The sequence below is a fragment of the Zootermopsis nevadensis genome, unplaced genomic scaffold (genome assembly GCF_977971745.1).
Source record: "Zootermopsis nevadensis isolate Lab colony 2312 unplaced genomic scaffold, Znev_1.0 Znev_ptg000011l, whole genome shotgun sequence".
Lineage (NCBI taxonomy): Eukaryota > Metazoa > Arthropoda > Insecta > Blattodea > Termopsidae > Zootermopsis > Zootermopsis nevadensis.
The window spans coordinates 8,944,170-8,969,763 of record NW_028259143.1 but is presented as its reverse complement, the minus strand read 5'-3'; the positions used below and the strand labels follow the sequence as shown (position 1 = coordinate 8,969,763).

Below are 25,594 nucleotides of genomic sequence, written 5' to 3'. Positions count from 1 at the left end.
CTAAACTGTGAGATGTGGAGGCAGCCTGGAGCATCATTTGGAGAATCAGTACAGCCAGCACTTGACATGCAAATCTCGTGAGAAAATTCTATGTATATGGAAAGGACTTCTTGTGTATGCTTTACCACTACTACACAGAAAGACGAGAGTCGAAGCAAGGGGTCACGTGCCTGATAAATCGGCCACTTCTTCCGCACCATTATCCCCAATAGCGGATCAAGAAAGTTCGAAAAAGGGCACTGGAACGGAAGTGGAGCTGTTGAAGTTGAGAACGTGGCTGTTGCGATCGGAAAGGTTCTTACAGCCTTTAACAAAACAGTTACTATGCTCTGTGGACTATGTAAACACACATCAGTTCAAATCTGTTATTTTAAATTTAGAGACATTTGTAACTACACCCTAGCATTCCATCTCACTGCAAAGGCATTTTGATTATACGTGTATTCTCAAAAAACTACACCCGACAAAGGCAGTTAAGACTGCTGTAGCACTCTGTTACATTGTGCTCGCCCTAAAAGTTTCATTACATAACCGAGAAATATCCGCGAAAAATTCCATGTGAGTGAACTTCAAAGCAGGGTAACGCTAGGTTGTTAACCGTTGGGCACTTACACACAACAAAATTTTATCGTGTTTAATGTAGATAACTTATTAAGACACATTATAGAAATAATTAACACTGGCTAAGTGACTAGAGCCCAACACTTTAACTTTGATTTAATCATAAGTAAGTCGCACTTCGCTAAATATAACACAGCAAGTATACGGCATATGAGATCAATTATTCTGACTGGGTTTGTTATGTCTGTCCTTAGAAATTCAAGTAAATTATGAAATACTGCCTTAAAATGCGCTAAATAATTTGTCACACACCTTCAATATTTAGCCAACTTTCAGCGCTACAAAACCACAGTAGGTGCAAAATTTATCTCATTTTTGTTCTTCCCTGTAATTTTTCGATATTTTAAAACAATTGCCTTCTGTAACAAATTCTATTATATCCAATAATTATCTATTATAATATATAGATATGCAAACCTTAATATTATCGGTAATATGACACTGTAAAAACTTCTTGGAACAAATGAAATGACAGTGCGCTTGACCTTAATATTTTTCTCACTACGTATACATACACAGAAACTAAAAATGCTTACAATAAACTGATTGCACTACACCTTTATGTACAACATTTAATAAACCAGACAGTGGATTACGGCATGGCGGTAATATTACTAATTAAGATTATCCCTCTGGCGTTGATATGGATGCAAAGCCACTGCGAAAAATTTACGTTGAGATAAAATTTGGTTCTTTCTTCCTTCGTACGTAGAGAAATTACAAATAACCAATACATCTGGCTGGACTTTAAACCCATAAAACAACCAAATGGCTATTTCATAAGCTATAAATATAGGACTTCAAACAATAACTGACTCAAGAAATATACACTAATCGATAGTACGTTTTCTGAAATGTAAAGGACAAAAGTACTTTACTCACATGTCTCTGTTGTTCGATTTCAACCAACGAAGATCCAGACACAATAAATGAATGGGAAATATATACACTTCGTTTCTATGGGTTGCCACATAAGCGGCAATACAGTTAGCTACAGCTAACAACGCCGGATCGGCTACAGCTGGCTAACGATACGTTTTATCTGATCAGTTCTACTGCGTTCCACTTTTTTGAATAAGGCTAATCCCTAAAATAGGCAGACGACGTTCTATTATTTGTTTTTCGAAATGTTCTCCAGACTGACACGGTTAACAAGAACGCTCCGCTCATGACGAAACGATGTTACGAAGCTAACGATTCCGTCGCAACTCGTGTGTCAACTTGCCTTACAGGTGATCTGCGATAATACGCCGTAACTACGTCTTGAAGGATATTCTAACCCTTCTATTGAAAAAGTACAGTGGGTAGATAATGAAGAGGTACAAGGATGAGAAAGGAAAAGCCTTGGGACGAGGCAAAGGAAGGAGAAAAAAAACTTTGGTGTGAAAGATGATAGATAGTGAGTAAAAGTTTGAAAAGTGTATTATCAGCTGAGTGCCAACCTGACTCCTTCCACTGAAAAGAAATTGCCGCTACGAAGTAACGCGAAGCAAAGCCGGATCTAGAATCAAGGGACTACACGAAAGGAAGACCAGGGAGCAAAAATTTGTTTAGGTTGCAAAAATTACAATGGATGTTAGTCGAACAAAATCAGCCTCAAACTGGTGGACTATCATGGGAATTTTTCTCCGATCAGAGGTGCTGTACGAGCAAATCACTCGGAGGAACCACCACCCAAGGGAAATTTCGTGTCTTGAGAACTCCTGGATGGCTTTAGAAATAAGAATAAATTGACCAAAAAACTGATTCCAAAAGTTTAAATTAGTTTCTTGTCCTTGTCGTCCAAAATACAACATAAAGAGATAGTAAGAAAGAGAAAGGAGGACTTTATACTAAAATACTTTGCGTGCTTTTGTACATGGAATTTAGAGTGTTTTAGAGTAGAAGGGGGTCGAAGCAACTCTCCTTCAGGAAATATCTCGCTTTCGCGTGTATGAGATAGTTCGCTGAACTTGCCCTGCATACCGTCAGTCGTCTGCAGACCTATCTTGACTGTGTCTGAAGGACGAACACGGAGCATTCAAGAACTGTCTCGGACTGGGAGTTCTTTGCAAACGCTATCGTGCTCCGGAGACATCTACAGTATTCGTACCAAGCAGCGCGCATCTACAGAAAGAAAGCAATTTCTGCATTCATTGCCCTGATAAATTCAATGTTTAATTCACGAAAGGAATCAATAAATTTTATATTTTCAGTCACAAAATACTTGAACCGCTTACAGTCTTCACGAAATCGCTGAAGAATTGAGGTAAACGGTCGACCGTTCTGTTCATAAAGGTTAATAAACTTTAATTTATTATAAATCGTAATTGAACTTCCTACTTCTTCATTTTTATCCTCATCTCTCATCATAAAACACAAGATTTTTATTAGTTTAATCACTGATTCAAGGCCGATAAAAATTTAGTAATCACATTTAATTAACACAGAGACAGAAAAGCGAATTTTTAGTCAATTACTAACAAGTACATCAGCAGTCGCTACATTATATTTTTTTTTTCGGTGAAGTTACTTTAAGGAAAGAAACGGACACAGCCGCCTTAATGATCACAACAGAATCGTCTGAGAAGTCTGTTGGCCCACTAGTCTATACCGATTCTTCACTTGATCACTGGAGTGTTTCAGCGAAGAAATCGGCTCCATTAGTCTAGTAAAATTCAATACGAACTTTCTTTTACCACGTTTCAAGAAAGTAAACTCTCTCTTAGCTCTAGTCTATCCAGAATTTCCCGTCATCTCAATCGAGCTATGTGGTAACATACTATGATGAAATAACTCGACATCACGCAGTAGAGTGCTTCTTAAGAAGCTAATGGTCCGAATCGACAAATTCCTCGTCTTTTATGGAGCCAAAGTACACAGAAAAACTCGTGACTGAATCCCATGTTGAGCCAGATATATAGTGCATAAACTCACACCCTATTTCTTTGAAATTTCATTTTAATATTATATTCGTATCTACACCTAGGTCTTCCGAATGGTTTTGCCTTCAAGTTTTTCGACCACATTAATATGCATTTCCCACCTTTCTGGTAACCCTAATGATTTTCGGCATAGAGCTATTCTGAATGAACTTCAAAATGTGTTTTTCACTTACTGTGAAGGACCAAGCTATACACCCATACCAAAAAAGGCAAAATTCAAGTTGCGTATGTTAATCTTGCGAAATATGAGTCTTTTTTAACTTTATTTCAGAGAGAAGCCAGACTTTTTGGATACTAAAGCTTTCACGGCGACCAAGTAAAATGATTTATTCTCGGGCTACCAATCGTGTCAGGTGGTTGAATGGAGAAAACACCATTTCTTCATTCAACTACATGACACGGCTGGTAGCCCGATAAGAATTCATTATTTTAGGATACTATTTCTTATGCCACACTAACTTTATTTATAAGCGTAAATCGTCACAGATTTGTAAGTGCGTTGTATCCAGAAAATCAAGAGGTTATAAATCTAACACGTCACACATAATTCAATTCAATTCAATTCAATTAATTTATTTACGTGTTTGTCAACAGCAAGAAGCCAATAACAGGCAAACACAGATAATGGTTATCTCATTAAAGTTTTTGGCCGTAAATTGCAATGAGCGGATGTAATCATATTAGAAACAATTTCTTGCATTTGGTTTGGTTTACATTTTCTGCACTAAACAGAGTGTAGTAGGTTCATAGGAAAACAAAATTTGCTCATATTTTAACATTATTTTCTGAGAAAAAGCTGCATTGCTCTTGCAACTATGCAGTACGAACTACGTATAGTTCAGCTTCGCTTTAACAAGATCATGATCTACCTTCCGTTCGATTGCTCGGTACGGGCAAACCAAGTTTAGTTCAGCCACTGACAGACACTTGTCGACAGTCGGGAAGGCAGGCCAGGTGATTTGGTATTCGGCAATCGACTAGCCTGACCTCGCCGCAGGACACATGCCGCCCTTCAACTTGACATCACACAACTTGTTTGTTTTTGATTCTACAGACGGGCAGCGTGCGAACATTGTCGAGTATTTGTCGCTTTTTTGGTTGTCGACTGTGTTTTCAAAGGAGCAATGAAGGGTCTTAAACATGGAGCTAAAGTTAGGGCTGTTTGATCATCCACTTTCCCGTATTTTCTCATAGAAACCTTAGGCATACATTTATGGCGCTTAAAAGCTTTGATTTGTATCAGAGCGGATAAAACACAGTCACAGTTTGCCCCCAGCTTTACTCGGAATATCCCAACAAACAAGAATCAGGGTCTTCGTCCATTAATCTTCTGAACACATATGAGAAGGAGCCCTATCCATTTCTCCCTCCATACAAGTTTCGGCTATGAAGAAGTTAATATTTTACCTTAGCACCACTTATTTTATGCCTACGAACAGCGCTTGGAAAACGCACGGCGCAATATTAAGAACACGCAGAAACTTTCATCTTTTTGATACAGGGATCAGATTTTAGTGAAGTAACTAGCCAAGGAACCGAATAACATATTCCATAACTCAGTTTAACGTGTAGGATGTTGACACTGTCCCTGTCAAATTCTAAAAATCATAAGAAATAAAATATGTATTAATTAAGCGATTGCAAAAAGTATTAAAATTATAATTTGATCTTGTTTTTAAAAATAAATAAGTAATATTGGTACAGGGACTTTTAACACAAATTTCCTATATGCACGTTGTCGGAGACACGTCGTATTATTACGTTAATGAAATGATAATCTTGAATGTATTTCCCCTGCTTTGTAAAAGACACAGACATAAGGTCTCAGTTTTGTTACTTCACTTAGTTAATCACGTATTGTAAGAAAAGGACAAAATACACCGAAGCTATGACTTAAATTGGAGAAGGGAAAATAAGGGTTGGGATGATGTTGAAGATGTAAGACGGGAAACGTAATTTGGATCAATCTGTTCTCTCTTACTCGAAAGCCGACATAATCAACTTACGTCAATATGGAGAAGGCGGAGGATCTGTTAAGATAAAAATAAGGATACGAAGTGCTGAAGTGGAAGAAACCTCAATTATTGGGGTTCTTTATAACAATACCGTAACCGGAACAAGCAAACGTTTTTAAGTTTCGCAGAGATGATAAAACAGCTTAAGAATATTAAGAAATACAAAGTGTGTGTTTAGATGAGCACAGTTTATAAAACGATTCCAGTCACTGCGTAAAAATCAATATTCAAAAGATATAGACTGACATTTTAATTTTACTCTTACCACGCAGAAATATATTAAATAAAAACACAGTGTTTACACATATACCGTGTTTTTTAGTCTCGATTCCGCTATATTAGAATAGGGATGATAAAACATCCTGAGAATTTTATTCGTAATTAAAAATAGGTCTACGTCAATAACCCTGTTTCCCTTGGGGTGGGGGGTCCATGGGTCTAATGTAACTATCTCTAATGCCGCTATACTACGCATATTCATTATCATTGTAATTTTACTCTCTCCTCCAAAAATTCAAAAAATAGGCTAATTCCTGATTTATTTCTCTCACGCCTAATTTTACACAGGCAATTTTGTATATTTCTTAATTCCACTCGACACGGATTATGTTACATGAACAAAGCTTAATGTATTGTTCAAAATATAATCCGATTATGTAATTTAGCGCAAGTTAACTATTTAACTACCGAGTGTGTCGTGTTTCAGTTATTTTTATAATTTTACTTATTCGTGTCAAATGCTACAATGGTTTGTGGTGACTGATGAATAAAGATCTGGGAAGCATATGAAAGATATCAGTAGTAAAATAACTTAAGGAGTAACTGAGAAAGATCATGATAATCATTTATGATATCCTGTCACCGGGTCGAGTTTTGAACTTGCGACCTCCAGTATATGAGCTAGGAGAGTTAACAAGTTCGGTGAGAATTTACTATTCATAAGATGTCATAAACATTTCGTATACAGTTTTGAAGTAAGATGTTTTATCACCATTGTTTTTCAACTTTATTTTGAATAAGCCATCGAGAAGGACCAATAAAATGAAAACGGGGTTCGAATTGAATGACGCACATTAACTTCTGGTCTATGCCGATGACAATTCAAGTGAAAACATAAAAACGTTAAAAAAAGGCTCACAAGGTAGTATGGAAGTTGGTCCAGAAGCAAAGTCAGAGAAAAGGCATCTGATCGTATCTCAACACCATACTACAGGACAAAATTATTATGTTAAAAGTAGTGAACAAATCCTTTAAGAATGTTCACAAGTGCCTACTACCAGTCTACAAACACCCCCCTCCCCAAAATCTTTGTTCTTCATTTAATGTTAAAGACCAAGTTTCACACACAAAAAAAGCTACAGCTGAACATTGTAGTTTTGCATATTTTAATTCTTATGTTTTTAGATAGCAGAGAGGAGGGCCCAACATTCTGAACCGCGTGGTACGCAGGGTTCCCCGAATTTTGTCTGGTCTTAATTTCCAGTATAATAAAAGTAATTATGATATGTTATAGTTATCCCCAAGCATATGAAATTTGTCAAACGGAAATGAACATGTTGGTTACATAAAAGACGGGTAATACTGACTAATTTAATGTGCCACGAGTTTCTCAATAAGGACTCTGTTCGACGGACTTAGCTGCGATGTTATTGTTGATGAAATGTTTCATATGTCCTGTTTATAATAAAATCTGTCAACATTTTCGTTTTATATCCACACCTCTAACAACACGTTCCTGGTCACATCAACTGGCGTGCCCAATTTGATTCTGCTTCAGTCCACTGTGGTCTGTTGCTATTTTGACAGTTCATACTTCCTTAACCTTGGAGGAAAATAACGGACGAAGTTTAGTTGGGAGCTGCTTCAGGAATCCAACAGCATGTGTCATGTCACGATCCTCAGTTCAACATGCTCAGAACCTCAACTCAAGTTGGGAGCTCGCTTAGTGGCACCTGGCATTCCATTCGCTAGCCAGCATAAGCATTTCGCAGCACCACATACTGCTTGTGTTAGAGGAACAGAAGTGCCTTGGGTAAATATAGAATCTTGGCGAGCAGTAAAATTAGACGCTCATGCTAATTTCGTTGCGTTGTTTCCGGAAAGAGTCGCATAAAGACCACAAGGAGGAATAAGACGCCGGCCAAGAGAATTGTTTTTCTTAAGCCTGTGCTTTTGAGACGATACTGTTCCTATATTTTCATGAAGTTTAGCTATGATGACAGACAATTTACCAGATAATGTTCACAATCGATTGTTTAAATCATATTCCGTATCAGTTACCAAATAATTTTTACTTCGACAATGTAAAATTCAAGGCGACAGCCATCACAAGAGAATCCAAAACTGATACATAAGATCACATGTGCACAAAGACGAGGTGCGTGAAACATGAAGTGCACGTGGATAAATAAGATTTCAAAGAAAATCAGGCAAAGTTTGCCAAGTTGGTTGAGAGGTTTATAAAGATTGCCTTAGCACAAGAAAAAATTTAATAAATAAGACCATGGCTTAAGGCTGTCTTTAAAACAATTAAAGTATAATTAGGAAAGTATTCGCAAAACAGGAAGAATAATACCAAAGAAAGACAACAATGGAGACAGGGAAGTACACAGAAAGTATGAAATAACTGAAGGTAGAGACGATGAAGTGGTAGAAGAGAGACAGGATTTGTTTGAAAAAGTGTTGAAAACAGTGTAATCAAACTTACATAGACTACGGGGAACAAGATAAGGTGGAGAAAAACACAAATAAATAGAAATAACTGGAAAAAAGTTAGATAAAACGTAATGAATCTTTAACTCGGAATGGAACTATTTTTGTAGCCCAAGAAATTTGAAGTTATTGTCAACAGGGAGAGAAGATTGTAATACAAACCACGTGATCCAGCGTGGCCCAGTTCTAGCGAAGCATCCAGTTTTCCGGGGTAAGTTATGCATTTTGTACAACTCCAAAACCTCTATCTGGGACAAGTCAACGTAAATACGACACACTGACCGACTGAGTGAAGTAGTTGTACAAAAAGGGTGTGTGAACAACATCCACGAAGTTTCAAGATGCGATTCCTGAAGTTCAGGGCGACTCCCGATTTGCTGAAGGAGGGAAAGCTTATATGACAGCTGCTATTCCATAGGAGTGGAGTCTAGACGCTACTTGAAACAGAAGGGAAAGCTTTCCCAGCAGTCAGTGGAAACCCAAAGGCGATTTCCACGCCTCAACACGAGTCTTGCATTAACCGAGAAGAAAAGAAGTGAGTGAGTGAGTAGAAGCGAAGTGGTTGACTGGCTGGAGCAAGAAACGACATGTAGACTGAAGAGCGAGGAAGGTGTCTCCCTCTCTCTCTCTCCTTTAATGCCCCGTGGAATATCCGAAAGGGCTTGCATTATAGACAACGTTCAGTAGTATGGGCTACCAATTCGCCTGCAGAAGAGAGAGAAGTATAAGCCTCCAACCCATCGTCGCGTCCGAGAAGTTGACATAAGTTTGTTCGATGGAATGGGGGTCATATGGATTTATGACAAGGGATGCACAAAATATTCTACAACCTGCTTTGTAACAAGGCTAACCTTCTCTTAGCCACAACAAAAACAGTATCTCGTCATCACAGACTGTCACGGAAGTACAACATTTCTCTGCTAGGAGTTTGATATGGACAGGGGATGTAGCACGCACGGTGGAGATGGGAGAGGCATATATGCAACTTTAACTCCTACGCCTGGACCCCTTCACGCACAAACTACACGAATACTTGTCCTACACGCAGCGCGAATATATATTTTTTAAAGATATAAATATTCTGGCCAGATAAAAGACGATTATGTCTATAATGTGAGGAACTGAGTGGTTAACAAATTCCGTAGATATCTAAACTCGTTTTTATACGAGACTGAATAAAACTATGACCATTTTGTAAAATTGCTATTTTTTCTTTAAAACATCTGGTTTTCCTATGAAGAGTTAATTGCGTCATAAAAACTAGGGACTCCGTTCAGCTGTGTCAGTATTACGTTTTCAATATTGCATTTATTACAAAGAAACAAAAGGAATGTAAAAAAATATTTAAAGTAATTTGGTTCTTTCTGTTGGTTCCTAGTATCATTTTAGTTTTTAAATAGCCTTCTGAAAAAAGCGGGCTTTCTGTTTGCCTGGAGGGGTTTTGTTAGACTGTAGAGGCTGCAAAATACCTTGTTATAACGGCAATCGCTGTTAGATGTTTTTACAACAGAAAGAAGCAAAACTGAGCAACAATTCGCATTTACTACCGTAGTATTCTACACAACGATTTGTAAATCGCTTCACCAAGATTGTACAAACCACTTTAATGAAAAATATATCTGTTTCAAGTGAATAAGAATAAAATAAATAATAATTTTTACGACAGTGTGAAGAATCGATGCATACGAAAGTATCAAACTAAGATAAATTAATGTTCAGAAACTCTCTCGGTAAAACAACATATTAGCCAACCCGTATTTTTATTTTAATATACGATAAATTAAACGGTAAAGGCGTCTTTCAGTTCTTTCAAAGCGTTACGTAGACCAGTGGTATTCAACCTGGGGTACGCGTACCTCCGGGGGTACGCGAAGACATCTTAGGGGGTACGTGAAATTTAAAATATATATATATATATATATATTACTTTATGATAAACACTGAATAATCAGTAATGTAATTTATTTTAGATGTAGATTATATACTATGTATAACTTGAATTATACACCAACAACTTTGGGGGTACAAAGTTGAAGAGAAATTATATCTGGGGGTACGAGAACATAAAAGGTTGAATACCACTGACGTAGACAGTTCTAAAAAGTGTGGGGAATGTAAACATTAAACTTCTGTCGTTGCTCCATGTTGCGTTTATTGTCGTTTCAACGGAAATTTTGCTACATTTAACACGGCTGTCTTATTGACAGTTTGCATAAAAGAAAACCAAGTAAGATACGATCTGCGGGGTCACAGGTTCATATGACGCGTACAAAAACCAATACTTCACCATAGCGAGCCACAGTAAGTATAACGAATTGGTTGGAGGATTCAGACTTTGTCATATGAGCGTTCTGAGTGTTTATTGACTTTAATAGCATATGTTAGGGTAAAGAAACACACTTATAAACGTATAAACGACAACGGTAATGTCGGCACTGATTAAATTAAGTCTGAAACGAATATCAGGTTCATGAAGAAGCTGTGAAAGAACGGATTGAGGCAAAACACAAAATATTTTATTTTTGGCATCAGGAAATTCAGAATCCGGTTCTCAGCCACATTTTCTCTTAAAATAAGTGACCAGGGCTCTCTCCCACACACAAAATCAGGAAAAAAACAGAGTTAAGTATATTTTAATATTTAAATTTTTTACATCAGACCGAAAGGGAACGATTTCTGAACTTCGTGACAGGAAGCATTCCAGACAATTAATATACTCTTTATTTATTCGTGAATGCAATCTTGATTTTTTTAAAATCGTTCTAAAACCGCTTAGCTTACCTATCAAACAAATTTTCATGTTAACAAATCAGTTAATAATCTTAAACCACTGAGTATGGTAACTGAAATTACATTTTAATCCCAGAATTATATTTACTTTTTGTAACACCTTACTTTAATTTGAAAGAATTGTGGATCGGTAAATAACTACCAGGATTTGAATCATAAAACTCCAGACTATATATATGGGTCATAACATCACTGATTACAGAAAACGTAATGTTGCGTCAACGCACTTCACGTGTGAGTTCTAACCATAATGTGATTGAAAATACATTTAGGTATATACCGAGATAATGGATAACGGAAAATGTTTTTGTGCGAGTATGTTACAAAAAAATGACCAAATGCGTTAGAAGTACTGACACCTGAAACAATAATCACTCTGGACACACGTAACAACTATTGAAGTGTCTATATGAATCGGTGCATAAGTTAACAACATCGTATTAACATGGTTCGTTGGGCAAATAGACTCAGAGACTAATGTTCCTCTAAATCCACAGATATTTCACGCAGACAGGTAATACACGCAAGTACATGCATATGTATATACAGAGTGAGTAACAACTGGATCTTCATTAAAATAAATTATAACTCCGAAATAAACTCGCGGCAGCCACATTGACCATATATAAAAATATACGAAAACAAAATTTAAGTTTGCTCCTTTATGATATGCCGTTGGCTCATATCATATCCGCAGCTTTGTTGGTTTCAGAGTTGTAATTTCTTTAAAAATGTACTTACGTCTATATACCAGGTTTTAAGAACCGGAATAGCTCAGTGGGTACAGTAACTAAGCTACGATCTGAAAGTCCGAGATTCGATTCCCATCACGGCACCACATTGTCCAGACCTTCTCTGGGGCGCACCAACACCCTATCCCGGTTATTTGTTTGCGGGAGTGAAGTTGCCACTCAACTATATTTAGTGCCGAGGTTAGGAACGTGTGGAGCTTTCCTTCCACTCCCCATACGTCTGCATGGTACAAGCATAGTTAAGCACCAGGGGTCAACTTAACCTTTATAGGCCTATAGGATATTAGAACGTTCTTCAACACGACAGATGTAGGATTTGAGGTTCTTAAGACGGCGAGTATAATGATGGCTGTCTTCTGGGTTGTACTCATCGCCCTGATGATGGAGACAGCAAGTACCTCTGAAATATTTGTAAAATTCTACCAGACTACACTGCATTACTACCCTTAAGACTGGCAACGAACGATAAATGTTTAAAAATAAATGGTCTAGTAAAACAGTGTACTCGTAAAAATAATAAGCTCATTTTTACTGACACAAAAATATTCTATGTGGGAACGAGGTCATGTATTGCCGAATTATCTGAAGCAAATATGAGAACTCTGAATGGTCTCCCCTGGAGCTTCCATTCGCAGGAACTGGCAGCAACTTCTAATCCGCTCTAAATTCGACTTTGTTGCGGTTCTGTTGATGACTTGCTGACTTGTCTTTGTTTGGTCATGTACACGCCAATGTGGAGGAAACACACCAAATTCAGATATTCTGTATAGGACGCCACACAAAACAGATATTAAGTGAAAGTTACTGAATGTCTCTGAGTATTCAGCCCGCAGCCAGCACAGGGACATTGTGCGATGCACAAACGACCGCTTATTCCCTCAGACACTGCAATTAGTAAATTTGCGTCAGTCAATTCTGCCGACACGTTATGTCTCGTGTACAGCAACGAGAATATTCACACGCTTTAAAACTTCAAAGTCCACTGCTGACTGTATGTACCACCTACTTTAATAATCAGTAAAGTTACATTTTGTTCGCAGTGTGTATGTGTGCGTGATTCTGAGAATAAACAGCGACCAGTTTAAGGAATTAACCAATTGGTCTTTGTAATGGAGACGTGTTCTGTATTATTTGTCACAAGGACTGTAATGTAAACAATATTTTCTGTATATTTTAACAAATTCTCGAATGTTCTCGAGTTCTTAGCTGCTACTGCATGCTTTTCATACAGTCGTCCAGATGTATATTAATCAAAATTACCCTCTTACTATGGATGCCAATAAATTACTTAACTTCCTCGCTCTCTCGGATTCAGAGGGTTAAAAAGAAGTACGATTATAGAAGCACTGATGTCTGGCGCGATGCAGTAACTGGGTTTCATTTACCTTAATATCATTAGTATTAATGTCAGACACAGTAGCCCCTCTTGGCACATACTCGTCCAGGAATACCTGTGGGGACCGGGGGTAAAGTTCCTCGCACTTGGTACAAGTGTGCGGAGACCAACGTCACACTTCATTTTAACCTCTGAAAAGCGGCCTGAATATCTATTAGAAACATCCCACTAAGACTATTAATAAGGCTGTATATGTTGTAAAAGTTAATATGTGCATTTAAGATGTCTAATTATAATTATTCCTAAATTATTAACAAAGAGAAATACTTCACGCAAGCACCTCATTATCTTACAAGTTCCTAAAATGTTATCTTAATAAACTTGAAAATGTTTTCAAAAACATGTCGCCTATTCCAATCTAAAATTCATATACTAACGACCTTAATGTTTTACCTCACAGCTTACAGGGTTGTCATGTTGATAATGTTACTGACAGCGAGATGAAAACCGATGTTATTTTGAATCTACTTTCATAATATTTGTAAAATACACGTTCCACGAAAATCGATCAATTAATGTGTAAAGTACTGATGTCAGTAACTGATGAATCAATGGGCGGATGTTCACATATGACGCGCGTGTAGCACAATTAGCACAATTATGAAAGGCGAGCATACAGCGATGGAAGAAAAACCATCCAAGGTCATTCAAAAGTACAACGCGCCCTTAACTTTGAATCCGCCGGATACTCTTAAACACTTGTCCACTTCCTTCCTTATCCTTATCCCTTTTGTAACTTTGCCTCCTCCATCCCTTTCAACTCAGAGCTGCAATGAACAATATCAGTCATACATCAACGTAGGCTAATAAAATTTGTCTTACAGTACCGGCACTTGTAAAACAGAACATTTTACCATCTAACGCCATTAGTACGAACGCTTAAATTCATCAAATCAATTTTACAACCTTCATATATGTATGGAATTAAGAGATTTAGACAATGTGACTGACCTACTCTGTCCTTTGAAGCACAAAGTACATCTAAATATTTTAAAAATTCTGTCATTGTCTCAAAAGAGACACGATGTGTGTCCACACACACATAAAACTGGTGTTTTTAAGTAACGACAGTATATTCGGCGACTGAATGGTAATCTCGGAGCCAATGTAAAATGTAGATGCATGACATTACCTTGTATCGAAGCGTGGCTGCATATTTGTAAGAAAAAAACCACTTGAAGTTACTTGTTTGTCGCACCACGTTAACGGAAACACAATTTGAGCGGAAGATAAATCTGGAATCTGACTTACCTTACCTGTAACAGGACAAAAATGTTATATCAGCTTTCATTAGGAAATAGTACAATTCTGTCTTACGTTACTGCATTTTTTGAAGTCGGGTATGAGAAGGAACTTTCTTGTTTCATTAGGGACTGTTTTCAAATTACAATTTCTGCCATGAAACACATTTTTCATCATTTTATTGTATGTACAACTAGAATTAACTTTCAGTAACTCTGCATGGTGCTCAGCTGGTCAGTTCATGATTTTCCTTTGGTTTCCAGAAAATGTTTATGTAAACTTCATTACAAGACTGATCGGAGTTGTTTCTTTGGAGGTAGGAGCCGAGTTATTAAATATAATATTTAAACTTATAAATGCCTATAAGCCATATTTATTTTAATGTATTATTTGACCTACAGTGGGAAGACGCACGAAATCTTAAGTAGTGAAAATAATTAATTATGAAACCATATTGAGCTCAGAAATTTCAAGAAAAAATGTTACTAATTTTAAAAATTCAATTTTAACAAGTATATACTATGCAAGTAATACTGTAATATCTTAATTACTTTCATCATCATTATACACAACATCATGACTTTTGTAAACATCGGTTCTTAATTTTTAAGAAATTTTGATTTATTTACAGCTGATTTGGTGTGGAATACTGCAGAAACATTATTTTTAAAGGCAAAAGAGGACCCACATTTTATCCGAGTTGCAGTGAATTTCGCCTGCACTTTTTTCCAGACATATTTTGACACTAACTCGTAGTGGTATTTTTCAGATGTGAACTTGGTTGCCGAGCCAAAACCACATCAGACTGGTAGGAAAAGGCAAAATGTTGCGAAAACCGGGAACGACTGGTGAGTTTTTAAACCCCCAAATGTTAATATGTGTTTTGTGAAATCAATGCAGAAGGTTTTTGTACTGAATTTTTGTGATAGTTTTAATGCGGTGTTTAAACCATTTTTGCCTTTGAGAGGCACAGACATTATTTTCTTGTGTATGTGAAAATTATTTTTATTTTAATCAATATAGGCGACAACCAAGTAGTTTAAGGTATACTTGTGTGTTCTTTATGTATGATAATTTAACGTGTTAAATTATAGTACAGGATAAATAAAAATAACATTTAATACTTACAATAAAAATACATTACATAATGCCTACGTTAATAAATCTTAGAGTTAGAATAATAATTAAATTAAGAACACTAAAATTAAGTATACATTTTACTGTACTATTTATTTTTAAGAAATAATTCTGCATCCATAGATATTATATAGACAATTGTTTTCCTGACAGTATGATTCTTATGCAGTGGCTAGAAGAAAATCCTCTGCCCCTGTCGGAGATCGAACCTCCATCGTCTAGCCCGTAGTCAGTCACTGTACTGACCGAGCTACCCAGCTCTTAATTTATTTTATTCTTTTGGGGAAAAAAGCTACCCTAATATTTTTATAAATCAACAAACAAAGTGTAATGTGAGCCCTTTTACTCTTTCCACCGCTGCGAGGTTAAGTCCGCACAAGTGTCGATTCACACTGTCAGATGTTCGCCATTTCGTGTTAATGCAACACCGGATGATCGCACGCTAATTACTCAAAACATGCACGCAGCAGTACGAAAGCGGGCACTATGCTCCAGACGTATGTTTTAATGTAACATACGAGGGTGAGTCAAATGAAAACCGTAAAACTGAGATAAAAATTCGAAATATCGCGCCATTGTCCTATAAGTTGGCAGACATGTTACCAATGCTATAAAGAGTATCCTATAGGTGGTAGTATAATGCAGACAAACATATCGCCATCACAGTGCCAATTTGAAAATGGCTGCTCCACTAGTTACGTGCACGAAAGAAGAACAACGTTCTGTAATTCGTTTTTGATCAGTGAAGAATCTTGAAGAATCATCTTCGACCTGCAGTCAGATCAAAGCGACGTGGACTTTTGACTAGAGGTGTCCTTGACATGACAATGCTCGGCCCCACTCTGCCGGTGCAACAGTTGCAACAATCAAAGACTTGCACTTTGAGTGTCTTCCACATCCGCCATACTCACTAGACCTAGCCCCAAGTGATTACCACATGTTTGGGCCACTCAAAGAGGAGATGGGAGGAAAGAAGTTCCGTTCTGACGAAGAGATACAGCAGGCGGTGCATGAGTGGTTGCGCAGACAACCACAAGAATTTTTTTCTAGAGGAATCCATACACTTCGTAAACGCTGGAGGGCCTGTATTGAACGAAATGGAGACTATGTAGAAAAATGATATAGTTGTGTACCGCTTTCACTCAATAAATTAAATTTAAAAAAAAAAATTTACGGTTTTCATTTGACTCACCCTCGTACAAAGCGCTACATCGCACAAATATTTTAAATTAGGCAAATCTTAAAACAGAACATGCTCATTCTTGAGCCCCTTCGACGGTGCAAAGGAATATATCTTCTGGTTAGCCTGTAAAAAAAAATCAAAAACTTCCCCTTCGTTTGTGCTAAAACATTTCTGCTTTGCGTTTCTGTGGGTCTGGAAAATCCGTAAATATCGGAAAATGCAGAAGTTAATGGCGGTGAAATGTATTTGTTTTTCTTGTATTGGCATCCTTCTCAACAGTTAATGCCACCCAAACTTTTGAATCTAGTTAGACATTTCCTTATAGCATTACTAAGAAACATCTGTAAACCGCACAAAACCTCATCATTCACTGAGTAACAGTACATTCTGGACCTATGCTTTAAATTCATTCAAACATTTCTTAAAAACACACTGACTTAAGAGTTTTAATACAAGTTTATGGAGAGTTTCACAATTTTGGAAATATTTTTACATTTCAGATCCTACGATTACGTAGCACATAAATGTATTTGTTAAAAAAGTAGAATAAATCTGAACATTCAAAATATTCACCCCTTTACTGTAAGGAGAATGCTTCTTCTTCTTCTATAGTCCGCGACTGTAATCTTGAGACTTGCGGGGTGAGGATGTGGGGTGAAGGAGGAAGGAAAAAGATAGCGTCTGCCTTTAACGATCCGGACTTACTGCATTTCTTGCAAGTCTCAAGATTACAGTCGTGGACTGTACACTCTCTCTCTCTCTCTCTCTCTCTCTCTCTCTCTCTCTCTCTCTCTCTCTCTCTCTCTCTCTCCCCTTCGATTCCGCCATACATGAAATGCTAAACTTCTTCCTGTGATTTTTATAATCAGGCCACTCTGATGATAAATATTTATTTCTCCAAAGAGTGATTCAAGAAACAAAATTTATCGTTGCCACAGCATAGCACGTAAATACACTCACGCAAAAGTGAAGTGTTTAAGTTATGTAACTTAAGAGCAAACACGAGTTCGTGCTATAGTGTCCTTAAGTACGACTGAATAAACGCAAACTTTTATTGAAGAGATATTTGCTGTCCATGCCCTCTACAACATAGGATGATCATTTTTGCGATCAACTTGAAAGATTCACCAATACTTATACACAAACATTTCAATTGTATATTTGAAAATAGGTAGTTTAAACGACGTTTGAGGCAGCCAACCACATGATGTGGCGACCAAAGAATGGATATAAGACCTTATTTTACTAAAGAGTGCTGTACGCGATGCGGGCCGTGTTGAAGGACAAATTAACTAGAGCATAACAATAATCTCTCACAATGTCAACGAAAAAGAAAAGACGAGAATAACTTGAAGTAGAAACATGGAACTGCGCCAGAAGATGTACAGCCCTGGTTAGTGAACGAATTCTGTGAGATACCGCAGGACTTGAACTTCAATCGCTTGAACCGACGCATTGCACCTAGCTACAAGGAGCACGATTACATTACACTTTTATAACAATTCTATCCAGACATACAACAGAAGTTGTATTTAGACATCTTAATGTACCTAAGTGTGAGAATAGTATTATTTCAAGAATGTTCTCTACAGCGTAGCAAGGGAGATGTAGAGTTGGGTTATCATTTAAAATATACTGAATGCACCTGACTGTGTAACTGAATCGATTAACAGGAATGTTAGACAGTCATACAGACATCAGAACTATACTTCGTGTATGGATGAACAATATATCGAATTCTTATAATTACATTGCAAATACTATAGCAACTACTAAAAATAATTTCACATTATGTCTGGTATAAGAACGTAGCACAGTTGAAACAGTGGTGGAGAGACCAAGCTGTCACGATGTCACCTATCTTTTAAATTATTTTGTCAAAAGGAATGTTGTAAATTTTTGTATCCCATAATATGTACACTCTTATTTAAGAAATATCTAACCGTTCTTGTGTATTTTAGTCATAGAAGTGTATAACAAAAAGTCCTCAAGAAGCAAGAAGGTATATGTGACGTATGACAGCAAATTGAGTCCTTTCCGGTTTTCAGACCAGAAATGCTTCAAAATGATGAGGACATTTTTTAAAGCAATATCTAATTATCATAGTCATGAAAAAAGTAATTTCAGTTGGTTCTGTAAAATGCACCTTTCTTTCAACGTAGATTTGTTTCTAGTTCCATCCGTGACCATGAAAGAGTTTGCAAAATAGCACTAATCGTAATAAGTAAATTTAGTTTTCGAAGTTACCCCTCTTTTGGAAAATTAAAAATATACGCAGCTGAATAGAAATGCCTCCCTAGTTTTTGCTGAATGTCGTTTAATTATTGAATTTAAATTAGGTTCCAATTTAAATAAATTATAGTTCTAAAATGAACAAAGCTGCAGATATGACACAAATCACATTATATTGGAGCAAGTTTGTTTTCACAATTTACATTTTTGTAAGTGCTCAGTGTGACTGCCACAAGTTTATTTCAGTTATATTTTATTTAATTCGGATCTTAATCGTGACTCACCTGTGTTACAACTGTCAGCAGAATAGTCCAAACTGAATCTGTGTATTTAGTTTCTCCACAGTGTGTGTAATCCCTATATTAAATTACAGATTGAATTAGGTATAATCAGAAATACTTAACGCACAAATTATCTACCGAACAAGTGACGGACTGTGTATAGACCACATCACAAATTGGCAGTGCAAGATAGAGAGTGATTGGCTATCATTTCACTTGATTCCATAAATCATTTCGATGTCTTGCATAAACAAGTTCGATTATATCAAAGCATTCTTTGTACAGCTTACTAACCCACGTTGAAAATCTCCCTCGCGTACTTGTTGCCGTAGTAACATCTTTTCTTAGCTGAAGCAGCAGCCTCAACAAAAGTCTCTAGAGGATTCTGAAGAAATATTCTACTCTGAATTTTAAAGAGGTTTTCCCCTGAATGACTAAACCGAAATATAAGCTTGTGCTGCCACACGAAGACTACGATATCTGAGAAGTCGCTTTGCTTTACCCACGTCTTACAACTATTCTTCCTCATTTTAAAGCAGCGTTTCTATCACTGATGCTGTTATTTGTATTTTTTTTTTTCCATTTTATCAATCTTAAATTCTACTGTGTACAGAAGTATAATGACTTCACAATGATATCCTTTCTTCACCTTTGCCTTTCATGTCTAAAACTTTTGAGATAAAACACGATTTATTCAAAGTGTGAAAGTAAACAGTGTGTAACATGAATTGTTCGTACTGAGAGTTAAAATTATTAAAATTATCTTTCCAGTATCTTATCCCAAGTAATATGAATTGTATGTCGCCTTGATTTTTCACAATTACTTACGGCGAGTTAATACAATACAAAAAAATTGACAGTGGAACCACGGTTCACTAGTTAACGTTGAATAACGTTTAACTGTAGAAGTATATTTGTACAGAAATAAAATTTTATTTGCACATTGATGTATACCTTTACATCTATACGTGACGTCATCCGCCGACAGCTTATCTATGTGTTGCGTCATGTACTCAACACACTCACTCTAGAACCGTTCTTTGTTACCAAATAAATGGCCAAAACTCCTAAACCGTAAGAGTTAGCTGGAATCAGTTTACAAATTTGAAAAGCTCGTGTTTATTTACGTATTTCACTCGCAATATGTCCCGATCTAACTCTTGGGCTTTAGACGTGGTAAGCGTTTGAAGTTAAGGAACGAGGGTATAGTTATTACATGTTTTGGGTAATTATTTAAACAATGTATAAAATATGCATTATAGAATAAAGTAACCATCATGCAGAAAAAGCCCTTTATTTACTCTTTAATTTACATATCGGTTTAAATTCTCTATCTTACATATGTCTCGAGTTATTGGCGTTTGAAGAAGTTACACACCAGCGTTACCTTACATCTTACAGTTTCCGTCGAGTGTACCGTGATTTTATAAACGTTATTCAACGTTAAAATTGTGATATATTACGAAACTGGAATTTACCTTTTGAATGTTTGTTTCACCTAAGTTAAAAATATTAACATGTGTTTAATTGAAAATGGACACCAAAATATGGAATATATGACTTAAAATCCCAAAATGGATTCCAAGTATGTATGCCCAGACCGTACCGATCCAAAACCCGCTCTCTCCTGCGAACTTCGTTTAGTTTGTAGATGCAATTCACTAAAATCCACGTGCATGCAAAATGGATCGTAGCAAACTCTCTAGCTTTCTTTTCAGATAGCCTACTTAATAAACGAATACAAAATAAAAGAGATCTGAGGTTTTCACAGCTTAGATGTGATATTCTCTGTTGCGACTCAATTTAGTTGTAGGTACGTATGTGGTTGGTTACCAATGTTTTCGAAAAGCTTCCCCATAACGCTGATAACAGTCTCCATGACTACAAACTCAGAAGACCTCAGTCTAAATAAGTAGTAAGTTACACCGTGAGGTCTTCCTTTGTAATTTTTGGTCTTGCACATATCGATATTGGTCTCCTGAGCAGGAAGTAACGCCCTGTGGAATCGCATGTAGAGACCAATAATCAGGAGAAACAAATTGCATACTTTAAGGGTTCAGTCCCGCCTTTCAGGCTAAACAGCGTTTTAACACAGAAGACCAACATCTCTTTCTCACCACTGTAAGAATCACAGTCTTATACCTAGACAACGACGTTTCGCTGAAAACTATTGCCTCCATCTTTAAGGTACAACAATTTTACCCTCAAAATGGAAATTGCTTCTACCATGAAGGCGGCGGTAGTAGCCCCTCCCCCCCCCCAAAAAAAATCGTTATTAAAAACCCATAAGACGACACTAAAAGACGTTCCTGTATATTTGTTGCGAGAAATACAAGGGTCATCATTTCTTCCATTCACTCTTTGCTATCTTATGCCAATCTGCGTGTTAACTAAATGTACGTAAGGTATATTTACTACTAAACAAGAGAACGGCGAAGCAAATGTTAAATAAATACTAGTCGACCAAAGTGAGATATATTTACGTAAAGATATGCAGCATTTGGTCGTTTTATACAGCCAAGAGCTACGACTACACCATCCTGAACACAGATATTACTACGAGATGTAGAAGACTCAAGACAACATTCGTAAGACACAAACGCATTCTACGCCAAATGGAACATGGTCTCAAGGGCTGTGCTGGGATTTGATGTCGAGATTACGTTGTTTAGTGCAATATTATTATATACAGCGTACACTCTGAGGGTTTGTTCTGGAATTCAGGTCACTACGCTACAACAGTTCTGCAACGCGTAAGAGAAACCGAGGGTCCCTTAACTGCAGGCTTAGCAAATAACACAAAGTGGTCTGTAGGTATGCTGAAATTACGAGGCTTCATATACAGCTCAGTTTTAAATAATAACACCGTATTTGTTAGGGCTAATACACTCAAGCTGTTAAAATAATCCTTGCAAAATATACTGTAATAGTAACCGCAGATGCGCTTTAAATACCTGAATAAATATTACACAGAATTTCTCAGACATAAGTCATACTTAATTCCATGATTAATTATATCGCTTAACATGTTTCAGTTCCAAGTCAAAATTCTTGTTGCTGCTCTAGTATTATGCTTCTGCCTACATTTTCTAGCGTGTGTCCCGTAAGTAATATGATTTAATTGTACCTGAGACAACACTAGTATTAACAAATTTGAAATAAATGCATCAATCTTCACTCGGCGTATATGTCTATAGTCTATATTGTACTGACCGCAATAAGACTTCAATTACGAGCAACGTTCCCTACTTCAAACCCATATAAACGTACACATATCACTTTTAAACCCCTGTTTCAGTTTGTTTATAAAATTATACAAATTCTAAATTGATTTAATCTTTGTAGTGATAAATTTCTCATAATACTGTTTCTTAGCCAATAATTATTTTACCCACATTCTAGGTAATGCAATCTAGAACACGGAAAGTGTGTTCTAGCTGCCGATCAGAGTAAAATTCATGGCAAATAACTGCGGAACGAGTAGCTAGACACAAGTCATTAGTCTTCTAAATTCTACTCTGTTGATAAAGTTGAATATCAGAGCGCCAACACATGTTGAGTCCTTTATCCAGTACTATTACTGACTCTGATAAAACATGCCGGAATATTATATGGCGTGACACGCTTGTAACTTAAGACAAAAACTGAATGGGTTGAGCTGCTTCAATACTACAGATTCGATATACAGGCTACCCTACCATAAAGACAAACACAAAAGAACGAAAATCAGTGCTGTGTATTCACAGAGGTACCGAACAGAAGTGGCATTGCATAACGTTAGCAAATCCCTCAGTGTTGAAGTCAGCATTGTGTTCAGAAGGGGTCGTGACGTCACCCCCCTCACCTGGCAGACGTTACAGTAGACTACCGATGGTCAGAACCCGGACAAGCGGGTGGAAGGAGGCGGTCCCCTCGGGATTATCTGCAAAATGGACGCGCCAACAACCATATGTAATACCTAATCTGATTGTGGATGAAAAGCACAACGACCAAGAGGAAGAGAATAAAATGGAAATAGGGGGAAGACGAGGAAATTGTCCAGTTCAAAAGGGCAAGTTCTATAGTGCCTAGTTTTCTGGACAAACGTGGTAAGCTGAGAGAAACACGGGGATAGCTACAGCATTTAATTTCAAATTCAAATAATGAGGAGAAAAGTCGAATAGTGTCATCTGTTATGTAAATATGGAGAGACAAACTTTGTAGGCCTATTACTATGAACAGGTTATGCGCATAACGGTGTGAGTGTATGAACAAACCTTTTGAAAAAATGCGAAGGAAACTGTTCACATAACAGCAATTTGTCGGAAATGCCACTCAGCTTTGTAACACAACTCCATTTATTATTAACTACCGGAAAGCTTACATGAACGAAATCACTTATGAGATCTAGTCGTAGAAGGGAGGATAATATTAGAGTTTATCTTACTAGGGTATGAGGATTTGTACTGGAGTTATCTGGCTAATTTGACAGACTCTTCTGATATGAAAACCAAAGACGAAAGAAGTGTATTTTTTTGCTATTTGAGCGCCCACTACCAGCTCAAGAAACGCCAGCTCTTTCGCAGGAGGCTTGCTTATTTACCACCCTGACAATGGAGACAGTAAGCATCTCTAAACTGTCTATAGATTTCTACGAACTACAAGACACAACAACACAGAAAACAGTCACCTTAGTTTACCATTAAATCGACATAATTTACTCCATCTCACAGCACTAACATTCAGCTGTATTTTGAAAAAAATTTCAGCTGAAGTTTTAAGGAATGAATTATGCTGAGGATTAGAATACACTTGTATAGCGTAACTTAAAAAAACATAAATACGTGTAAATGTATCCTGAAAATGTTAACTCTAGACGAAGTAAACACTTCGGTGTTAAAAGAAATTCTCTGGACCTACTTAGAAATAGAGATATAAAACGTCGATTTCTGTGAGGAGCAAACAACTTAATTTCATGATATGAACATTATTATGGTATGGCGATATTCTGTACATATCGACCGAGCCACCGACAGTGTGAAGATCTCTGAAACGACATTACACGACACCATCACACCTTCCTTAAGAACATCCGCTATTATCTTTGTGAAAATCTGTAATACTGGAATTTAATATTACGTGCGGCAGCAAATTATTAACCAGATAATACTTTATAGTCATAAAATACGTTAAGACATCATGCCTACTCATGAAGTATAAATGTAAATATTTATATGGGCCTATAGATGGAAAACTCCAGCAAATACAATATAATAATATTTCAAGGTATAAAATACGTTTGTTTCTTTGAGTCTTTAAATCTCGGCGAGGTATTAACACCCTAACTTCATATAACAAAGAAATATTTTACATACAAGTCTACGCTCGTAAACTGGTGAATGTTTCTGTCTGGCCAGTAGTGCGCCGTCAGACCACTAAAACTGGAAGCATATGAAAAGAAATGCTTTACTTTTTAAAGCAACAGCGACAAAAAGCAATAATAAAAATAAAACACCTTCGCGCTGTGGTGTGATTTTGGGGGACATTTAATAATATTACACTTCAGCACAACAAATATCAGCCACTGACAGGAATATATTTTTACAAAGTTCGAGTCTTTATTCTTTTCATTGTCTCCATTAGCTACCTTCGTAAAATTTCAACACTGCTGGGGTGAGATGTGTATGGACATTTAGTGGTAGGAGACTGTAGACGATTGTCTACTATGAAATATACTGAAAAGCTATGACCAACATTCTGGATAAAATCTGAACTATAAGAGTATAAAACACGTGTAACATCTCTATATAATCTACCGATGTCTTTATTATGATTCAAAGAGCTTTCCCCTTTGAAGATGATTGTAGCACCGTGAGGTCTGGCAGAACTTTGCCAACGTTTCACGGGTCCTTCCTGTCTCCATCATCAAGAAAGCAGCAAGGACCCAGAAGACAGTCATCTTCGGACTCACCGCGGTGGAAACATCAAATCTTACTTAGCTTTCCCCTTCTCATGGATTGGAATTATATTTTAACTTTAGGTATCGCAATGTATTCATTCTATCTTCGTAAAATATATGAAGGGATACATTTCAATTACGTACAAAATAGGAAATACCATTCGAACAGCACCTCCTGATATAAATTACAGGTTCGTAACTTCCATCTTTGATAATGTAGGTTTCGTAAAGCATAGCCGACATTCTGATCTTACTGTAAATAAGAGAGAAAGCATGATACCTTGGTATACAGTCAGGCCATAACGTCTAAAATCCTCACACTGCCCGTAATGCAGCCCAGCTGTGCATCGTGCCATTGTCTGTATTCAGGA

The 25,594-nt window shown here is 36.9% G+C and overlaps 2 protein-coding genes across 9 annotated transcripts in view; one reads left to right on the top strand and one right to left on the bottom strand.

Annotated features, from left to right (window-relative positions):
* csul (protein arginine N-methyltransferase 5) overlaps window positions 1–25,594 on the bottom strand; it is a 546,076-nt gene that overhangs the window by 346,891 nt on the left and 173,591 nt on the right. The window lies entirely within an intron of this gene.
* Window positions 1–25,594, top strand: part of LOC110836151 (uncharacterized) — a 321,064-nt gene that overhangs the window by 234,693 nt on the left and 60,777 nt on the right. For all 5 annotated transcript variants that reach the window (XM_087347246.1, XM_087347248.1, XM_087347244.1 and 2 more), the window contains one exon: window positions 15,222–15,300. In XM_087347246.1, coding sequence (XP_087203372.1) covers window positions 15,222–15,300 — 79 coding nt within the window. The remainder of the gene's footprint in view (window positions 1–15,221; window positions 15,301–25,594) is intronic.